This window comes from Rousettus aegyptiacus, unplaced genomic scaffold (genome assembly GCF_014176215.1).
Source record: "Rousettus aegyptiacus isolate mRouAeg1 unplaced genomic scaffold, mRouAeg1.p scaffold_m13_p_12, whole genome shotgun sequence".
Lineage (NCBI taxonomy): Eukaryota > Metazoa > Chordata > Mammalia > Chiroptera > Pteropodidae > Rousettus > Rousettus aegyptiacus.
This window is the reverse complement of record NW_023416287.1, coordinates 31,117,822-31,140,966: the sequence shown is the minus strand read 5'-3', so window position 1 is coordinate 31,140,966 and position 23,145 is coordinate 31,117,822. Positions and strand designations below refer to the sequence as shown.

The 23,145-nt window shown below is 35.4% G+C and overlaps 1 protein-coding gene across 8 annotated transcripts in view; it reads right to left on the bottom strand.

The window, feature by feature from the left end:
- Window positions 1-344: 344 nt before the first annotated feature.
- The window catches only part of NDUFAF5 (NADH:ubiquinone oxidoreductase complex assembly factor 5), a 29,518-nt gene continuing 6,717 nt past the window's right edge, over window positions 345-23,145 (bottom strand). Inside the window, exons 1-8 of one of the 8 annotated variants that reach the window (XM_036229683.1) lie at window positions 20,923-20,969; window positions 19,499-19,534; window positions 16,618-16,657; window positions 13,650-13,847; window positions 8,199-8,259; window positions 1,044-1,127; window positions 619-701; window positions 345-455 (exon numbers count right to left, since the gene is read on the bottom strand). In XM_036229683.1, the coding sequence (XP_036085576.1) occupies window positions 363-455; window positions 619-701; window positions 1,044-1,127; window positions 8,199-8,259; window positions 13,650-13,805 (477 nt within the window). In that variant the 5' untranslated portion in view covers window positions 13,806-13,847; window positions 16,618-16,657; window positions 19,499-19,534; window positions 20,923-20,969 and the 3' untranslated portion in view covers window positions 345-362. The other 7 variants (XM_036229680.1, XM_036229678.1, XM_016133420.2 and 4 more) reach the window with 7 other exon arrangements.

Below are 23,145 nucleotides of genomic sequence, written 5' to 3'. Positions count from 1 at the left end.
CTTATAGAAATAACAAAAGATTGGAAGGAGAAAAAAGGTAGGAAATGTCAGCATGTGTAATTTTTCCATCAAGGCAGTGATTTATATATGTGAACATATCTGTGGATTTTTCAGAGAAACAATCTTCTTGCTTTGGGGCTGAATTTGCAAATAAGGCACTCAAATCTCTAGAAAACAGTATCTATGTGAAAATAAAAACCATGTGAAACTGAAATGGTTACTAAATATAGTGTATTAGATTATTAGAAAAGTCAGTCAGTAAATACTAACAGTGCTTCTTGCTTCACAATGTAATAATTTTAGATGTGCAAGTACCCATCTCTGATGAAAATTCAGGGCTACAATAACATTGAATAGAATATTTATTGTGATTTTTTCCCCTGTGACATAAGATTGTTTATTTTTCCTAGCTCTCCAAATGACACAGTTGCAGAACCTCTTTCAGCTGGTCTTGCCTGAAAATAAGATAAAGATATTAGAAATAGATAAATATATACTCTAACTAAACCCCTTAATGCTGTCTTATGTTTTAAAAATTCATCCACTCTAAGTAAACAAATAATAAAAAGCAAATGGAAACATGAACCCACTAAGAAAAATGATTTATCTTAATGTTACCTGGGACTCATGATATTTCCATCCTATCATGTAATAGATCTGATATGTGGCAGGGATTGAACCATCCTCATTTCTGTACATTTCTACGAAGACAAATAATGGTTAAAGTCTGAAAACATGCAAGTAGGAAAAGTAATCTTCTCGATAAAAGTCATGCCCTTCAAAGACAAATGGATATCAGGATACTCCCAGGACTCCGAGGACGCCTCATATGAAAAATCCTCAACACTGATAAGGTGACAGTACAGAAACAGTAAAGACTGTCTGGAAAAAGGAAATGAGTGACAGGATTTGTGTTTTGAAAGGAAAGACAATGATGGAGCCTTAACAAGAAAGGAAAAGGCACTGGCAATTTTCAGAGATAAACATGACAGGGCACAAACTCCTCAGTGAGGCATAGGTGGAAGAATGGTCAGCTCCCTTACCTCCATATACTGCGGCAGCCGCCAGCATTGTGTCTCGGTGCAGCAGAGCCTTTCTATTCCAAGCACAGTTACTCTCCCCCATACCTAAAAATACACTACAGGCAGTTTGAGGCAATACAGTGAATACCCCGAGCAGCTCAATCAATAGCACAGATTGAACCTCATTTCATCCAACTATATCTCATTCTCTAACAGTTATGTAAAATAACCTAAACAATCTCATTTTGCTTTTAGACTACAGCTTCAGGTAAAATTACCAGAAGCTTCTGGATATTAAGACAAGTGAAGTTAAATTTCAGGAGAAAAGTCCCATAAGCACACTTTACTTGCTAACAGTGGTCTAAAGTGTGCCAGATAGGCAAAAAGCAAGTTGACTGGTCCCTTAGGTGAGTCACTGGGAGTTGGCAAGTACCTTTCCAAGGATGCTATATTTTGTCCCCTTTTAGCTGCTCTTTAAAAGAGAAAAGGACGCTACTGTAATGCCCTACTCCTTCTAAGCCATGGACGTATGAATAAATTAAGTATGATCACAAAACTTGGAAGAGGGCTTTAAGATTCATTAAATAGTATCGAAACTACAGTTTTCAGATTTAACAATACTTTAATAATCTTAAATTAGGAAAAAATTATGTGCATTCTTTTCAAGGACATTTTTCTTAAGGTTTTAAAATTTGTTTTTAGATTTCTTCATATTGACAGCTAAATGCTAAGGTTAATATTATTCCGTTTTTCATTAAAAATCAGTATATTTTATTTTTCTTTATGCATAAATTTAAATTACTTTGAAAGGCCATACGAGTCCTCAGAATCAAAATAAATTCGAAAGTAAAAATCCTTTATATTTATTCTCTATATACATGATCAAAAATCAGTTTCTTAGTTTTGTTTTTCTACTCTCACAAAAGAAACCAATTAACTTCCCAATATCAAGGTTCTTTAGTAGTTTAAAAATAATCTCTCAAGTTTCCAATGGTCTTGTTAAAAACAGTCAACAAATTAGCTGTAATAAATCTTTTTCTTCTCTCCAATCTCCAAAGGCTCCTTTTAGTCCTTAAAATAATGAATCTCTGACTAAAAGCAATGTCCCACATCCTGTGAGTATAACAGACCCAATTCATGAAGAACAATGACATATAAACTAGTATATTAATCATCTGAAGAAAAATGTAGATCTTATTTTTGCTGTCATGAAGCAGCTAGATGATCTCTGACCAATTGCTTTAGGTCTTTAAGGTGGCGAGACTTGATTATCTCTAAAGGCTTATCTCTTGGCAGGGGAAGGGTGCGGGTGGGGGTGGGGTGCAGACATTACATTCCAGGTTATGGAAACAGCCTGCTTAAAATTATGTAGGATGATAATTAAAGATTATCTCTAACGCTAACATTTTAGACCCGTTACATAATCTAATTTAAGAATATTCTCCTATAGAGTGAGTATCTAAGAGACCAGAAGTAAACTGGGACTCATTGGAAGAGTCTATTGATGATGGCTATGGTGTTTTCATTTCTGCTCATTTTCCATTGCTATGTCTGACTTACACATTAGATAACAGGCAACTTCTGTGGAAAACAGGTTTAATTTTTTTAATGTAAATACTTAATGCGTTTCTATGAAATTTCATATCAAATGCCTTCTAAATAATTGTTATTACAATATACTAAAATTATTAGGCATAATGCTCTTTCTGAAGGCCTGGCCTAGGTTTAACCTAGACATAATGCTCTGATATAGAAATTCAAGAGCATTACTGTACAGTACAGTTAGTAACTCTTATGCTAGGGCAGCCCACCCCTCCCTCACAAGGGAGGTACGTAGCCATGGTGAACTTCTCTTCTTGCAGAAGTACTGTGGTGTGGTGCAGAGAGTCTAGACAGCCTTTGAGATCATAATACCAGGTCCGACCCTTCTACAACCTAAGGTAAAGTCATTTAATCTCTATTAAAGTCAGGTTTGTCATCTTTGAAAAGGAATGATAATACTTCATAATGCGCCCTGGTGCATTTACTGAAGACCGCCTGGGAAACACATTTGGGGACCTCTAACCAGCTCTAGGTTTTGGGATAACTGCAAAATCTGGGAAGCAGGTAACTGTTTAAGACTCTCACAGTGTTTTTAAGGTTAAGTCCAACTACTTATAAAAAAAATTAATTTATTACGGTTTACTAGAAACAATGCTATTGTCTAAAAAAAATAACTGAACTTACCGTAAAACTACTGTGAAAGCCTCCAAAACTTTTCCTGCATTCATCGCTGATACACAACTTGTTTTGTACAATTAGGTCAACATTCTCGACTTTTTTCTGTGAATAATAATGGCAACTTAAATGAGAGACACCACAACCATCAAGAAAAAAGCAAAAAGCAATGTAAAATACCAAAATGCAATCTGAAGGGAACACCATCTTCCAGCCTGCAAATCCACACACTTGGAAGTCTCCCAAGCTCTGCTCCTCCTCCGTTCACCCCCAATCGCTTTTCCTATCTTCACTGCCTCTGACCTTTTCACCAGTGGTCGAGATCCAAGCCAGACTGCTACACTTGGTTTAAATCCTGGCTCTACCACTTACTAAATATATCACCTTGAGCAAGTTACTTCTCTCTGTGCCTCAATATCCCCATGCATAACAAGAGGTTAACTATGCTAGCTCTGGACTTGCCTTCCTCATAAAATATGCTCATAAACAAACACTGGAGGATGGGCTCTAACACATTAATCTGATTGTCTCTCCTCTGCGCAAATTCTTCCAAGATACTACAAGGCTCATCTGATAAAATCTAGAAGTCTCTGATGGACTATCATCTCCCCAATCTACTTGTTCGAGCAATATTGAATCACTGCAGTTCCTTTAAAGTAAAGGAAATGTATATCTTCCTCCATTTCTATAATTTTAAACAGGCTGTTTTCTTGGCCTAGAATGTAAAGCCTTCAACCCTACCCCCAAATATGCACACACCCTGGCAAACTCATTTTGACAGGTGCTGCCCCTTGTGCAAAAGCATCTCTTGACACCCTAAGCAGATTCAGGGGCTTTTTCTCCTATGTTTCTCCCTGTACTTAAAAACAAAGTACCTAATTTTACAGATAAATGTACATATCTGTCTATCTGTGTATCTCTCTTCTAGAGCATAATTCCCTGAGATCAGGAATTATATATTTCTATCACTGGCTCAGTGGTTGGCACATGGTAGATGCTCAATAAACAGTAAATGTATATAAAATCAACTAGTTAATGTTTATATCAACTTTGTTAAATATCGCTTTTACATGTTATCTTCAAATAATTCCTCTCAATCTTCCTAAAGAAACATCTAAAACAGAACATATGATTTGTGTAAAAAGGCTTTACAAGAAAAGTAAGAGAAGCACTGACAAACCTTCTTAAAAGTAAACAACAGACAACAATTCCTCAAAATAATGACTGATTTAAAACCCAGGTTCCAGCTGGGAGGGGGCATGAGGCAACCTTCTGGAGGCTGAAAATGTTCTATACCTTCATTTGGATGGTGGTTAAAAATACAAGCAGCTGTACAGGTAAGATTAGTGCATTTTACTGAACATCTAACTTCAATGAAAACACATACACACCGATCAAATATGCAGTATAGGACTCTGGATTCAAATCATAAGTCTAGATTTAGTATAACCATGGAGAAGTTACCTAACTTCTTGATATCTCAATTTGCTCATTTGTAAAATCAGAATATTAGCAAACCTCACAGAGGTTTTTTGCACCTAGCACAGAGTAAGCACTGTATTTTTAAATCAGCAGGCAGCAGCCACTTCCAACTGATAGGTCTAATTTCTACTCTCTTCTTTCTTGAAATGAATCATGAGCACAGCACTCATAGAGCAGAACAAAAATAAATGCTGTATTTGAAAATTATTTTTATCACCAGAGTCTGAATGATAAAGTACCAGCCCACCATCATCTTTCAAGCCTTTAGATGAAGGGGCTCTGTGAGCATATCAGGGGGAGCCAAATGCTCAGGAGAAAGTGTATAATTTATTATTGGTCCCCTGACATCTTGGGCATGCATGCTTAAGGCTGCCAATGCTTCTATTAAATTATAATGGATAAAGAGCGACTATAATAGTAAGTTTTTGGCACATCTTTCTCCTTGTAATACTCAATGGAGTCTGGATGATGGGTAAAATGGACCTGTTACAAACAGGTAGCTGTAAGAAGTAGTAGAATCATGTAAAAGTTCCAGAGCAGGAGTCAAGAAGGCAAGAGTTTGGCACTTAATTCTTCCACTAAGAGACAAGTGGTTTTTTTTCGGGCCTAATTTTTCTCACCTGTAACACAGAGATGAAGCAGTTACCAGAAGGCTATCAAGAGAAGCAAGTATAACAATGTTCACAAAAACTATAAATCTATAGACAAAGTATTTATTTTTATAATCCTCTTTAACTTTTCTGGATCCAGATTAAGGCTCCCTTGGGTAAATGTAGTTCTGGTTTCATAAAACACACTTTTAATCCGTTCAGCTTCTCTCATTCATCAATAGTGTTTAAGCCAATACTATTTAATAAAGACCAAACCTCATAAATTCTTACTGAGGTTAAGCTGAAGCTCTCCTTTGAGAAAATCATTCTCCAATAGCCCTCTTAGTGGTAAATGTGTATTTTTACATACCTCACCTCTTTCACGGTTGAGAGGTAGGGTCTCTGTCCTTGCTGCTCAAAACCTCTTCCAGGCCATCACTTTCCTACCTTACTAAACCCGATGAGATGCACACCATGTGGGCAAAATTCACCCCCACTCCTGCTTGCTGTCAAACATCAGGCTCCCAGTCCCTCTCCTCATTCATCAAAGGGATTGTCACTGAGTTCAGTTCACCTCAGTACCCTAATTCCTGCCACTGACGTGGGTGACTTGAATGTTAATAAGCATCAAATACCATGATCTCTAAGATTTTTTAGTCTTCTCACCACTAATGGACTTCTCCATCATTCCAACATGGCCATTACACCTGTAATATGTTCCAGACAAAGTTATCCCTTTACTTCCAAAATCATCAATTCAAACATCCTATTTTCAGACTGTATCCTTCTGTCCTTCGAACGTGTTCAGGTATTTCAACCATGATCATTCTGACTATCTTGGGATCACATGTACGTATCTCCTTTACTTTCTCCAAGTCCATTAACTCGTTTGTAGCATCTCTGGCCCATTATATCAATTACACTCTTGGAATTATCTTTTGCCTTTGTCTTTTTGTCACTCTCTACTAGCAAAGCCCCAAACCAAACTAACCCAGCTATCTGTTTTGGTTATCTGCCAAGTATCATTAGAGAAAGTCAAAGATGTATTTGACTAACTTTAATACTTACTCTGATCAATTCACGTTTATCCAAGATCAATCCAACCTCAGCCTTTATAGCTCTTCTACCTTATCAGGTACCTGACACATCAATTATCCCTCCTCTCTCTTCTAGAGTCACTTCTACGGAAGCACTTAGTCTTCCAATCAGCAGTTAAGTAAATTCAAGTCTTAAGACAAAACAAAATGTAAAACCTCCCCCCATCTCCTATTCCTCTCTTCCCTGCTGACACCTGGAACCTTTCCATCTCTCACCTCTTCTTCACAGTCAAGCTTTTTGAGAGAATAGTAGATATTTGCTGTCCTTGCCTTCCACTTAATCTTCAACCTACCCCCATTATTTCTACTCCCCCCACTCCAACAAAAAAGCTCATAGCACAGTCGCCATAACCTTATTTCTAAATCTAATGGACCTCATTTCTCAGCATTTGATGTTTTTGAGTGCTCCTTTGTTTTAAACTTTTTAGGTTCCCATTGTTGTGAACTTTCTCTTGGTTTACGTAATATTACACTTTTCTATGGTTTCTCCTTAACACCTTACTAGCTATTCTATCTCAGGCTCTTTGTAGGCTCATCCTTTTAGGCAGTCACTATATACACATATATATGTTAGGTTCCTAAAGGCTCAGTACCAGGCGGCTTTCTCTTCTCACTCCATGCTCTCGCCCTAGGCAATTGCTTCAAATACCACCTATTCACAAATGAGTTACAATTTTTAAATCAGGCCAGTTGCCTCCTCTGTTACATACCCACAGACCCGACTGCCTACTTGACGTCTCCTCTTAAGATATCTGAAAACCACTTAAAACCCAACATATGCAAATGTGAATTCAAGAACTGTTCCTCCCCATACTATTTTCTCTATCAACAAAGGGCACCATCTATCTGGTTAAGTCAGATAAAACTTAGCAGTTATGTTTGAAATGTTGCTCTCCTTCATCAGCCCACATGCAATCCACCAGCAAGAACTTGTCATATTTATCTCCAAAATATCTCTAGAATTCATTCACGTCTGTCTATCCCTACTGCTACCACCTTAGTCCAAACTACTGCTATTTCTCACAGAGCTTTATCACATTATGTCTCTCAACTAGTTTATCTGCCAATCCAATCCATTCTTTTCACAATATAAATCTGGTATCTGAACCCCATTTCCTATCCCCATTAAAATGCCTCAAAGGGCATTTTAAGATAAAGGCAAACAATCTTAACGAGGACTATAAGACACTACTGTGGGAACTCTGGCTCCCATGTACCCGCCAATTTAATCACTTAACTCTTTACTCCCCACACTCCAGTCAAAATGCCCTTCTTTCAGTTCTTGTTATGTACTTTCTTGCACATGCTGTTCTCCTTGCCTGGGACTTACTTCCCTCCCCTCTTTACCTCTTCATTTTTCTGAGCAGTCACCATTTCTTTAGACGAGACTTTGGTGACTCTCTCAGACTGGGACTTAGCCCTTTGACAAACTCCAATCCTACACTAATCCAACTACCTACTTTTTTGCACCTGGACCTGAGCTGCCATCTGTTGCTGGAGAAACTCATTGATGTATTCTATCATCCACAAATACACCCCTCAAGAAAGTCCTGCTATCCTTTTATAGGCAGACATAGCACTATTTACCTCTACTTCACAGCACTCACAATTCTAATTTAATATTTATCTTTGTGGCAAGTGCCTCATGCCTGTCTCATAAGCTCCTTGAAGACAACCTTTCTTCTCATTACACATGTATCCCTAGTGCTTAGCCCCAATGCCTCCCATTGAGTTGGCTCTCAAAATAAGACTCCCAAATGGAGTCTGAAAATGCTTTAAAAGTGCCTTACCTTGTAAATCTTCCATCAATTCAAACATTCCAGGATAGTTAACTTGAATTTCATCAGTGTCCTATTTATAAAGAAAAAGAAATATTCATTTGACATTCATTGCAAAAAAAAATCCAGATTCAAAAAAAGGCCATAGAGACTACCCAGACCTATCTCTCATGATAAGCAGGAATCTTCTCTACAATATTCTTCACAGATGTCATCTGGCTCATGCTTGATTTATGAAGATTTCAAATTGCAGAATATTTACCATTTTATGAGAACTTTTCCTAAAACTATCAACTAGTTCCAGCTGTTACTAGGAACAACACAGAATAAGTCTATTCTGTACTATGCAAACCATTAACCTCTTCTTCAAGTCTAAAAACTCTTCCAGGGCACTGTAGGGGAGAATTTTTCTACCCCAAAACATGTCTCTTTGGAATAAGAATGATTTTACGCTAATTATTTTTAAGAAAAGGCTCAGGAAGAGCTTTTTACTCTTAACTGCCTAAAAGAATTTATGTCCAAGTAGAACACTATCATCAGAGATATCCACAAAGAACTTGGACTAGGTGTGCTAAAGGGAATTTGTCAGGACTTGAAGACCTAAGACCTTTCTGTGTCCCACTGGCTCTGCACAGATGGCAAACACTTGTTTACCAAGCATTTATTTTTCCATCTTTATGTAAATTCCCTTCCTTCCCTTTGAAGTTCCAGAATCCTACCCCTTCTCCTTAGTTCAGAATGGTATATAAGCCCCAATTGCCTGAGTCTCTGTAAGTCTCCATATTCTTATGCAGCTCAGTATATAGGAAATTTAATTTAATTTTCTCCTGTTAATCTATCTCATGTCAGTAGAACCTAGAATAACAGAAATTTTTCCTCCAAAACACCACCATAACTTTTTTAGGGGGAAGGGTTAGTCTTCTAGACAAAATTTATAGATCATCACATGTTCTCACTGCATTTCTCTGTACCTAGTCAATATCAATCCCTTTTAAAATGTGGCACCCAGAATCAATCTAAACAGGGTCATCTTTCAAGCTGTTTTCATTCTACTTCTAGTAATGCAAAACAAAATGACCAGTTCTTTTTTATATACCTTAGAGATACAAAACAAATTAAAGCAAGAATTTGCATACAGTGTTGATCAAGGATATAAGTGATGCTATCTGCCAAAATTTCAAATGTAAAGATTCCTTGACTTAGCAATACCATTGCTAGAAACTGACTTGACAGACGTGCCAAGATTCTGTGAAAGGAAATTCACTGTAGCATTGTTTGAAAAAGTAAAAAATAAACAACACACAAAACCCCTAATACAAACTGGAAACAATCTCAATGTCCATTAATAGAGAACTGCTTAAATAAAGTATACCTATATAATAAAATACTGTACAGCTAAAAAAAAAAAAAAAGGAGTCAGTAGATATACATTTGTGGGGGGAAATCTCCAAGACATGTTATTGACTAAAAAGAAAAGAGGGTAATATAGAAAAAAAGCAAGAGAGTGTATATTGTTGCATATGTTAGTTTTAAGTGATATAACTGTATTCTGGTTTATGAGGAAAAATTGTTCTGAAAGGATGTATGTAACAGTTAACAAAGGTCACCTTTGGGGAGAAGGACAACGTGCCAGAAGTCAGGAGGAGGAGACTTTTCACTTTAGACCTGCTCTGTATTATCTCATTCTATCTATACATTTTTTAAAATTTCCTTTTAGTTTTAAACATATGCATGGATCAGGTTGTATGTGTACTTTTTAATAAGATCATCTCTGGGTAATCTATTTCACCTATATATTTTTCTACATTAAGAAACTATTTTTAAAAAGAGATTCTAAGATTAAAAACAAATTCCTTCTAAACTAAAACCTAGCCATTAAGCAATATCCTTTGAAAAACATTTCTCCATGAAACGAAATAAAAGCACTATCACAATCAAAAGAGTACCACGATAGTTTTGTCAAAGACCCTATTCAAGTTAAGAAGGACCATACCTGCAGTTTTCTCCCGATATACTAGTCCAGCAACTACATTTTAAAAGGAAATGAGCTTCATTAGAATGCCAACTGGCTCTGAAAATAATTCACTAAAGGGTCATATAAATGAAAATGAAACTACATGGTTTTTATTTAACTTTAAAAATAAGAAACCAGTATGAAAGTAGTGTATCTAACATTGTATGCAACATAAACCTGTATAAATGATTATATAAAAGCTTTTTTGGATGGAATTTTTAGAAAATGAGTGAAGATGCAATGTTAATATAGCACTTCAGAGACAGTGTATATGTCTCAAGGAACAAATTTACAGATTTCTTATTAAATCAGCAACTCCCTAATTTTATAAACTATAAATAAAATTCTACACCAATACTTCTGTATCATATTCATGTTTGAGTCATTCAGTTCACTTCCAGAGAAAAATATGAAAGGTATTCTGAATTAACAGAAATGTAGGCTTTCAAATGCTATAATGTCAGGTTAAGCATTTTTAATAGAAATTTAAAATGCACAATCCACTTTAAAACTGTAGAAAACCACACAGGTTAATATAATTTAACTTTCTTTTGAGGACTCAGAATATAAGTCCCACCTTTTTCCTAACAGGTAACACCTTTTCATTCCCCTAATATTGCTGACTAACCTGTATGCCCTAGCACAATTCCTTAATGTCACTCCACGAATCTTTGCACTATTCCTCTCTGCATCACTCCCATTCCCTCCTACATTTTTTAGCGGCTTTACACTCCCATTCACAGATTCTCTTTATTTCACTTCAGTTTGTAACACAGAAATATGGGACACAATTCTTAAGAGGCTGGACTGTAAAGGCAATCTTTTTCTTATTATAAGTAAATATTAGAGATTAATACTTTAAACCAGTGGTTTCTGATCTATTTTCCATCATCGTCCTCTTTCAAGATCTGATGAAAACTACAAGCTCTGTCATTTACATACAAACAACAAAAAGTTTTTTTACAATGTCTAATGTTATTGGACCCTCTAAGGTCTACCAACAGGACCCCTATAAATCCAAAAACATCAGGTAGGGATTTGTCTGTTTTGTTCAGTGCTATATCCAAAGTATTTAGAATAGTACCTGGCACATAGAAGGTACTCAATAAATGCTTATTGTAAGATTGAATAAATAAATGAAGACACAATACAAGGACAGTCATTTCAGAACTGTTTCTATTCCCCCTCATCAACCCCCTCAAAAAAACTGGAACAAACCTAAATGTTGTTCAGTATGGAAACAGTTAAATAAAGCTGTGGTACAGTCATAAGGAAATAACATGCAGAAGTTAAGGAGCCAAATATATCTCCATCGATCTGGAAAACAGTCTAAAATATACTATGAAGAATGAAAAATAAATTTTAGAAATATATACATATATATTTATGTCCCTATGTAGTATAGATAGCAAAGTACTTGTTTAAAAAAATCTGGGACATTGTATAAACTGACGATAATAGCTACTTCCAGGGCAGCAGTATTCAAAGTGTGGTCTGGAGAGTCCTTGGATTTCTAGGTCCTTTTTGGGGGTTCATGGAGTCAAATTATTTTCATGATAATACTAAGATGCCATTTGACTTTTTCACCCCTCATTCTCTCATGAGTATACAATGGGATTTTCAGAAGTTAAATTACATGTGATATTGCAGCAGATGTGAACACAGTAGCAGACATATGACTCTAGCTTTTATTATGCCATACATTAAAGAAATATGTAAAAATGTAAAGCAATGACTTTCTTTTTTCTCAATTTTTTTTCTTTTGCAAATAGAACATGTAGTAAGTTATTGCTAGTTTTAAATGAATAAACACTAAAATTGTTTTAATTTCTAATATGGTTAATACAGATAAATATAACCCACATAAACAAAATTAAGGCTCTCAGTAATTTTAAGTGTGTAGAGGTCATAAGACCAAAATTTTGAGAAATGTTACTCCCAGGAGAGAGCTAACATTGGGGGACAAGCAGAGAATGACACTTTTACTTTATCTCTAAAGTAACGTTTGCAACCAAAATGTTAACACCATAATTAAAAATGTATTAAAAAATATACCGTGATCCCTCAACATACAATTATCTATATTGAGAATGTTTAGTTATAAATCAGAACCCTCACATGAAGTAGTTTTCCCATTTTCAGCTGCCCAACATTTTAGAATGCAGTATCTATAGATTCACGCATTTAAAAGTTTGCGAAAGAGAAATCTTGAGGGTTGTCATCAGTTCCTAGCCTATTCTCTTCCCTTCCCTGGAAACCCCTTTCTAACATCAGAGGCCCTGCAGGTCTATTTCCCTTCTTTCTATCAAAACAAGAAAAGATATGAAAATCCATTTTTAGTTGGTTGATTTTATGAAATATAATCACACTAAATCACCTTAAACAGTTATTTTGCTTTTAAGCCTATCACCTCTAATTATGCAGTGAGAAGCTTTCTTTATCAAGAAATTTCTATTTCCTCTTAATCAGGTTTAGAGACATTTCTAGGCCTGAGAAGTTTAGAAAATCATAGCAAGTCTACTCAACTGACCTCTGAAGGCAGTAATGGGCACCCTTTAGAATTACTTTGCTGTTGAAAGGAGTTGGAAGGGGATAATCATTGTCTCTCCAAATGACTTCCTCTTGGAAGCCTTGAACTTGAAAGTGCTAGGAGCAGAGTGAGGGGGAGGGAGGAAGGAAGGAGCTAATATTTGTGGAGCATCTACCAAGGTGCAGGCACTTTGTACTCTTTATCTTATTTAATCCAAACAGCCATCTGAGGTAACATTCGTAAAAAAAAAAAAAAAAAAAAAAAAAAGAATGCTCAGAGAGGTGAAATAAATCCCCTAAATTCCCTTCACTAGCAAAGGGCAAGGTAAGGATCCAAATTAGACCTGTCAGATACCATGCCTTGTACCATCATTGTACCATGCTGACTCCATGCTGCTTCTGCCCTGGCAGCCTCTGGGTCCTCTTTCCAGATCTCTCCAGCCCTAATGGAATATAGCTCCCACTCCAACCTTCTCTAATCCTGACCTAACCCCAGGCCTTGTAAATGCACATTCTCTCATTTCTGCTTCATATGGTACTATTCAATTGACAACTGATGGTAGAAGTAGTACTGTAAAAGTTCCTGTAGATCCCCCTTTCCTGATCATTTGGAATGCTCTAATTCTCATACTACACCTAACTCTGAATTTAAAGATTCTATCCTAGAAAATAGTCTCTCTGTTAACTGAGGTACATTATTTTTGAGCTATTTATTCAGGTAAAAAATACTAAAAATTTTACACTTCTGTCAACCAAGGTGTGTTTATACAAACTAAATTTAAAAAAGAGAGAAAGACACAGAGAGAGGAAGTGCCAAAACCTTCACATAATAGAATCAATACCTACAGTTTTCTATCTTTAAGATGAGAAGTTCTTTCTGAACTGTGTAATTAATGGGTTACTCAACTATTGATAGTTACCACGGTCAGTGTGTTAAAGCCAGCTCTCCCAAGCAGATGCCCCAGGTCATTGACAGCAGTAAAAGGGGAAACGTGTGGAGAAAATCCTCCTTCCCTTTCCGTTTCTGCTAACTGTAATGAACACCGAAGTTCATAGAGTGTGTCACCTCCAAACATAGCACCAATAAAAACTCCATCTGGTTTTAAAACATAATGAATCTGTAATAAATACAAGACAACAAAACTATTCAAACATTTTATATATATATGTATACACATAAATATTAAAAGAATAAACAGATGGTGTCTAAATCAATATTTTATGATTACTATTCTTATTTTGTCAAATTAATAATCAGATAACTTAATAAGTAACACCTAAGGCTACAACTGTCAGAAATGCATTGTACAATATTGTTGAAAAGATAGACATACATGCAATGATAGTATTATTATGTATAAAATACATTGTATATATTTAAATTTCCTAACAAGAGATACGACTCACAAATCAGAAAAATACTGAAAGAAAAAAATTACAATGTGGTAGATTGCAAAAATCACAATTCTCCCTATAGCTATGTCCTTTGAAATGACACTTCATTACAACTCCCATTAAGAGATGTTGTCTACTTCCCCTCTCCTTGAATCTAGGCTGGCCTTGTGACTTGCTCTGGCCAAAGGAATGAAGTGCAAGTGACAGTGTATCAGTGTCAAGCCAAGGTCTCAAATGGCCTTGCATGCTTCCACCTGCTCTTTTGGGAGTCCAGTCTGGCCAACATGTTGTGAACAAGCTAGGCTCGTAAAGGATGAGGGTCATGAGAAGCAGAGATCAGCTAGGCATCCCAGCTAAAGCCATCCTTGACCAGCAAGCTCCAAAACAATCTAGCAGTGGATCAGACACACAGGTGAGCCCAGTCGGAACCAGAAGAATTTCCTAAGTCCAACCCAAATTCCTACTCCACAAAATCATAAGTGAATTGTTATTTTAAATCACTAAGTTGGGGTGGCTTGATATGCAGAAAAGCTAATTTATAGAGAAACCATTATGATTCACGACATTAACCTAGAAACACATTAGTTTTCTGTAAGAAGTAACTAACTTATTTTCTAGCTTGACAACAGAAACACTTTTTAATTGATAACTTAAGCAAAATAGAGGCTAGAGTGAATTCCAGAATCACAAATGTTTGCTCACTTACTCTCTTAAAACTACAATCTATAACTAGTTTTGACTCTGGCTATTTTCAACAATAAGAAATGTTACAGGAAAGGATGGATTCTGCAGTAAAACAGGACCTAAATTAGTAGGCTCTACTAATCAAAATATCCATCTTGAATCTACATTAAATATATTATTTAATTATGTATTACAAAATGTTTGTATATTATAAAATACCTTTATATTACAATATAAAAATGTCTTTATTACAAAATATGAAGTGATTACAAAACAGTATATAAACAAACCAACTATAAAATCCTTAGTTCCTTCAGCCCCTTTACGTTACTACCTTCTCTAGTCACCAAATTCTAATACAACAAGTACCTGATCTTCAGTCTTCAGCTCTCTGCAGCTTTTCTCTACCTCAAAAGGCTTATCAATTCCCATGAATTTCACAAGGATGACTTTCCGATCTTTATTTTTTGTTTGGACATCTTCCCAACACTCTAAACTTATCCTCGACTACGGACATTTATCTTTTGGCAAACTCACCCCCAAACACATCCAGTACATGTGCAACTCATATTCTCAAATGAACTCCCCTTACCAATTGCCATATTTCTGTTAATTATTGTTTTTTTATTTCCTTTATCTGATCATTACCATTCTTTCTTCTACTTTTATTAATTATTCTCCCAGACATCCAGACTCAAAATTTTAAGATGAGCTTTGACTCCTCCTTCTTTGATCTTCAGATCTACTCATCCACCAAACTGTTGATTCTTCCTTTGCTGAGTCCTTAATACCTTCTCTCTTCCTTTTAACTCCTACTATTGCCAACTAGGTTTAGTTTATCTCATGTCTGGACCACTGAAACAATCTCTCTCCAATTTAATCAACTTCTGGCATCAGCTTTCTAATCAGCAAAATGAAAATATCTTGCAGAGTTATTTAACATATATATAAAACAAACCATAGTGGTTGGCAAATATTATGTATCTAAGCTATGGTAGTTATTATCCTGCCTACCAGCTTTTTAATCATGTTGTTTTCCTCTTCAAAATTCTCCAATGGCTCTGAACTGTATAAAGAATAAACTGCAAATTCCTTAATCTGTCACCAAAGTCCTCCGAAACTGGGGCTCCCAATGCTATGCTAATTTTCCAAACAGGCTTCCTCTTTGTCCTTTCATGCTCCTGAGGTCTTATCCTCCCACCTAGCCTGATACTGCCTTTCCAAAATGCCCTTCCACTCCAGATCTGACCTATGCTCTAAGGCCCTGTTCAAGTAATTCCTTCCTCTTGAATCTTTCTCGGCAGCTATAAGCCACAGTGATCTCCTTCTCTCCTCTGAAAACAATGCTTTTATCTACTACTCATCTGTTCACTAATAAATATCAACCAACGAACATTTACCTAGCACTCTCTAAGTATAAGGCATGGGGAAGATGCAAATATAAACAAATAGTTTCCCACCTACAAAACATTTAGAGGCAAATGAGGAAAAGAAACCCACTCAGAAAATATCTAATGATATCAATATTATTTTGTACAAGTTACTAAAGTTTTCATAAATATTTAAAACATCTCCATAATTAGATTTCTTATTCCTAGGGAGAGGGGAAATCACCCAATATACTTAATATGCTAAAGGGTACCAAGTATATCCAGCCTACAGATGATATTTCATTTGCTTCCATTTCCAACTGTTAGAAATATTTAATGGAAAACATCTATAAGTTTCTATGTGGAGACAGAAACATCTTTAAGTTTCTAATAATAAGTAAAATAACACAGGCTATCAGAATTAACATTAGGTTCTTACCTGTTCAAGTGCTCTAGGAAGGTCATTCACCCAGTGCAAACTAAAATATGAAAACACAGTTGTTCTAGCTTAATTCAAATAATAAATTAGTATAATTATCTCAAGTATAATGATAAGCCACAAAAAGGTATAATTTCAAGTTTGAAATTGCATATCAAAATTCACCGATTGTTTTCATAAAAGTTTTAAAATAAAAAGTATTCCTAGGGGAAAACCTCCCTTCTTTCTGTCACACTAGAAAGTGTGACAGTATTTTACTTTGCTGATATGATTATCTTGTCCATTATTCTTCTCTGAATAAAGTAAATGGCCAGTAGGTATATGAAAAGATGCTTGACATCACTAATCATTAGGGAAATGCAAATTAAAACCACAATAAGATATAACCTTATATCTATTAGGATAGCTATTATCAAAAAGGCAAGAAATACTGGCAAAGATGTGGAGTAAAGGGAACCCTTGTTGGTGGGAATATAAACTAGTACAGTCCCCATAGAAAACAGTATGGAGGCTCCTCAAAAAATTAAAAATTGAACTACCATATAACCCAGAAATCACACTTCTGGTTATTTATCCAAAGGAAATGAAAACACTATTTTGAAGAAGTATCTGCATCCCCATGTCAATGCAGCATTATTCACAATAGCCAAGATAAGGAAACAACCTAAGTGTCCATCAAGGGATGAATAGATAAAGAAGATATGGTGTGTATATATATATATATATATATACACACACACACACACACACACACACACACACACACACACACACAATAGAATATTACTCAGCAATAAAAAAGGAGGAACTCCTGCCTTTTGGGGACAATATGGAGGGACCCTGAGGGCATTATGCCAAGTGAAATAAGTCAGACAAAGAAAGACATACTGTATGTTCACACTTATGTACAGATTCTAAAAAGCCAAACTAATAGAAACAGAGAGCAGAATGGTGCATGCCAGGGGCTGGAGATTGAGGGAAACAGGGAGATGCTGATCAAAGGATATAAACTCCCAGCCGTAAGATAAATAAAATTTGGGAATCTAATACACAGAATGGTGACTATAATATTATATACTTGAAGGTCTTTAGAAGAGTAGGTCTTAGATGATATTATCACACACATACATACAAAAAATTGCAATTATGAGATGGGATGGTGGTGTTACCTAACATTACTGTGGTAATCATTCTGCAATATATACATGTTTCTGATCATCACATTGTACACCTTAAACTTACATATGCTATATATTAATAATAATTCAATAAAGCTGGGGAAAAAAATAAAAGACATTCCTGATATTCTGAGAACTTATTTGAAGAAAGTAGTAAAAATAAGCATCTAACATGTTCAAAGAAGGTTATCGATTAAATCAATTAAGCTAGAGATATACAGTATTTTGAGTCTTACTTTCCCAAGAAAAAAATTTATAATAAGACCTAAAATTTTCCCAAGGTAAATAGTTTTAGTTATCAAAAATTTAGCTAAGTCAGTTTTCTGATAAATTAACACCCCAGGTTTTTAAGATCAAAAAAAAAAAAAAAAAACAAATCCAGAGTTCTATATACTGAAAACTTAATTGAAGAAACTTCTTGCATTGTCTTTTGACTCTATTTGCCTTCTCGCATTGCATGGTGTTATGTGACAGCAAGAATCATAGCCTCCGTGGAGTAGACTCACACTTTGCTCATAGAGCTGGCATCCTCTTATGCTGACTTACAGAACAGCATTGAATACCCATTTCAAACCATACTGTATTAGCCTATATTTATCTTTCCTAATGTTTTCTAACAATTATTAGATACTTTAAAAATTAAAGAGGTCATATTATAGGCTCTATCACACTTGTGAAACTGAAAGCGACAAAATTAGTTAATTGCAAATAGCAAGCAGATGAGCTAAAGCTAAAACTTGGATTCTGACTCCCTGCCCAAGATTCTTTCCTTTATACCAAGGCTCTGTAATGTTTTATATTTCATGACAAACTCTGAATACTTTTCAAAATTGTTCAGCAATAGATTGTGAACACTCTGCTAAATTTGTTCAGCATGCCTCAAAAACAGGGCAAGATTTACAAATTCACTGAAGAAAACAACCAGGGTGACCAACTTTCCCAATCTGCCTGGGCCACAGACCTTTTAGTCTGTGCTAGCACTGACAAACCATGATGATTGGTCACTCTAAAAACCGATATCAAAAGGGGTGTACTGAGCATGCTGAATCTGTGAAAATCTGATAATAGGTCAGGAGAAATAAAATACCATATAGAATATTTTATTTTCTCTATTAGACACTAGTTCTTTGAGGAGAGAATTCCTGTCTGAATTCCTTTTTGTATTCCTCCAAAGCATCTAGCTCAGTGCTTTGCATATCGCTACTCAATAAATATGTAAAATGCATGCTTATGCAATAAATGTAAAGGGACGTGGTAGAAAGCACAAAGCAAAAAAAGAATAACCTTAAGGACTACATTTCTGTGGGAAAAAAATTAAATTTGAAGGAAATGCTAGCTCTTCCTTATTTACCAGAATGTGTTTATAAGGATGCTCTAACATTTTGAATATTGGAATCAGCATCAATTCCAAAATACTAAGTTACATCGGGGAAGAAAACCCTTCTATCACAAATGAGCTTTAGCAAATTGAGAAAAGTTGGGGAAAAAAAGGTTTAGGTACTATATCATATGATCTCCACTAGGGAGCATATAATCCATACTTCTTTACCAAAGAAATCTTACAGCTTGTAAACCAAGCAAACTGGTTAAAAAAAAAGTATTAAGAATTTGCTCCATTTTTTTACCTTATAATATTAAAACTTTACAGCATAAATTATGTATTTATAACATTTATTTTTTAAAAGTACAAATGGATTACCAACCTTAAACTGCTAACCACCAGGTCAAATGTATTTTCTCTGAAAGGGAGGAATTCTTCATCAGCTAAAACACTGACAGTAGGAATTTCCATTTCTAAGGTATTTTTCTAATGGTTAAAAAATAAAAGTTCAAAAATACATTTATATAAAATCTCAATTATTAACACTATCATTGTTTGTTAAACTTAAGTCAATGTTATATTTACTTGGCAGTTTCTATTCCTCCCCCCATTCTTCCCACCCCCCAAAAAAGGTAGTGACAGAGAAGGCACTCAAAAAATATTTTTTAAATAACACTTAAAATCATTCAGAAAAACTGGCTAGTTGGTTGGAAAACATAAACAGGCATACCTATCTCACACTAAAACAAATCTCAGAAAGCTAAAAGTTTTAGTGGAATAAATTAAGCCATAAAATTACTAGATGAAAATAAGTGAACATTTTTATATTCATTGGTGAAAATGCCTATGTAAACATGACTCAAAAGCCAGAAACTGTAAAAAAAAAAAAAAAATCGATATATTTGATGATAAACTAATTTTAAAAACTTCTAAAAAGCAATAAATAATGTAAACAACACACTTAGGAAAATATTCACAATATATATGATGAAAGGTTAATATCCCTACAAAACAAGCTCTTACAAACCATTTAGAATAAAAACATGCCAAGGCTAAAGTAGATAAAAAACAAAGTATAGGCACATCACAAAATTACCTATAAAATTCACAAATTAAAAAAATACCAATAACCAAATATGAGTAGCCAAAAGACATCAACAGTTATTTGGTTGCACCAGTAATCAAAGAAATGCAAGTAAAAATAACGAGATTCTACTTTCTGCCTATCAGATTGACAGAAGACAAAACAACTGGCCCAATGCTGCCAAAAAAAAGGAGAAAAAAGTACTTTCTTGTTAAAATTCAATCTTTCAAGATAAGCCTGGAATCGATAAATTCCATTATTAGGAATTTATTCCCAAGGAGCAAAATAAATGAAACACACAAAGTTGCTTTATATGATAATGTTTATCACAGTGTTGGTTATTGAGAAACTAGAACTATAAATGTCCTTTAACACACATCTATGTAAAAAAAAATCATGGAATATTCATATACTGGAATACTATATAGCCATTTAAAAAGACAGGATATGTGTGTGTCATTCACTGATACAAAAGAATGCCCTATTCTGTGAAAAACATGGCATGTTTGCATAATACCATTTGTATAAAATCTGCAGGCTGGGGAGATAGTTATACATCTGCAAAGGTCGAGACCAAAATGTCACCAGTAGGTGCCCCCGACAGGACTAGGGGTGATTTTTCCTTTCTATTTCCTATATTGTTTCATTCTTTTTCATGTGTTATAAAGAACTAAAAATCAAACAAGGAGATAAGAAACCAATAGTGTTAAAAGTCTACCTACCAAAGCATTTTCTGCTATGTCTGCTTGAAAAAACTTCCCAACAGTTTCCTGCAATAAAATAAAGCTGATCAGATACTGCAAAAACAAAAATCCAGTAACAATAAAACAAATCGAATGTCGAAACTGCTAATGTGATAGTTGCAGATTAATTTTCAGCTTAGTAAGAGTATTTTTCTGCATAAAACAAGTAGGGTACACAAATATCTTTAATAATACATATTAAGTTACACACTTAAATATATGCAGCCAATCTTATAGTTAATATATTTAACTACACTTACTAAAATAGAGAACCCAGGTGTGAATAATCAACATCCTCAAATTTACTCCACTGGGTTAAGGCTTATATATTAAATTTTCCGAAGCATAATTTGCTGAGAGCTAGTCCCCACTCTTGTGCCACAAGACTTGGAATGGTTTTCCTGCCTTTTAGTTTTCTATTCAAAGAGTTTACAAAGAGCAAAGAAATACTTAACAAACACAGATACTTGGTGGTAGTGGTGGGCAGGGGGACTAAGTAGTTTTATTTTACCTCTGTTTCACTTATTCTCCCTTCCTTCCAAGAGGGAAGGGTATAATAATAATTCTTTCCCAGATTAACACTGGCTACTAGGCTCTCCTTTTCTCCAGGGTCCTGGTCCCTCCATCACCATCTCTACCAATCTTCAATCTGTCTTCTGTGTCTATTCTCCTCACCTTACAACAGGTATATGTTGCCCATTCTTGAAAAATCTCCTCTAACCACTTTCTAGTTGTTCTGTTTGTAATCTACAACTCCACCTCTATCTTTTTCCTCAATTCTTTCCTTGCTCTACTAAAACTATTTATGAAGATCACTAGTAACTTAATCACCAACTACACAGTCTGTCTACTTTCAGTCCCACTTCATTTGACCTCTCTGAAGCACAGCACTGTTGATGGTCTCCTAGAAACTTCTTCAGTACTTTCTACTCCAGTCCCCCTCCTCAGCTAGAGAAGCCAATCTTTTCTACTTCATCTATACCACTTTTTAAAGAACTTCCCTGCCCACAACTTGGAAAGGTTACCCTACCATTACCTGGCCACTGATGATTACATGAAGTCAACTGGTGTGCAGGTAAATGTTTGATTATAAGCTCTAAAAAAAAAGTGCCCTGACTTGTAGTATTTGCAAGTTTCCATAGTGTAACTACTCCAAAAATGGCAGATTTCATGCCAAAAAGATGTTGCTAAATGTACAGTTAGGAAGAGATGTGCCAATTTGGCTCTCACAAGCCAGCCCTAGTACACCAGTACAAGGAGTAAAAATTAGGCCAATCAGACTATCTATCCCTGTCACTAACTAGAAAATTTAAATCAAGAGACTCAGAGATGAGGAAGAAGTCTCCAGAGTCGGAATAGTATGTAGACTTCAAGTGGCTTTTGGTAAGAGACCGCTTGTAGCATTTGCCAATTTCTGTGGTGAAAATACTCCTACAATGGCGGATTTCAAGCTATCAATATGATGTCATTAAACAGAGATTTGGGAAGAAATGCTAACAGTCAGCTCTCATGTGCTGGTATGAGCTAGTTTCAGCACACCAGAGGGTACAGGTTACTCATATTGGGGCCATATCCACTGATGAACATCATAGATTATCTGCAGGGAAAAAATAAGAAAGAAATCATGCAGCAATTATATAATCCAAGACTACATATGAACAGAATGGCAGACATTTCAAAGTCCCCATCCCTTGTCACACCTGTCTGTGACATAAAAAGCTGTAAGTAATAAATGTCCCTGTATTTCACCTGGCTTCAGTAGATTTCTGCTTCTTATAATCAAAAAATACTTTGTTAAGACACTTTCCATTAAACTTGTTATTCCTGGCATTCTTGTTGGCTCCTCCTCACTCTCCTATCCCTAAATACAACTGTGAAGGTTCCTTTCTAAATTCTTGCCCCAGAGAACTTACACATTCCTATGGGTTCAATTGCCACCTCTGACAAAGGCTTCCAAATCAAAACAATGGTCTCCACTTTGCCAAACTTAACTTGTCTTACTTAATCTCTTGCCAACATGTGGAGATACATTATTGCTCACATTTTATGAAAAACGAGATCTGGAGAAGTTGGGTAACTGGTCTAAGTATACATAAATGGCAAGTGGCAGAGCTGAATATTGAATCCCCATGTCGATCCTCCTAACCTCAACATCTCAATTCCTATTCCACATTTCCAACTACCTGCTGGATAGTAATACTA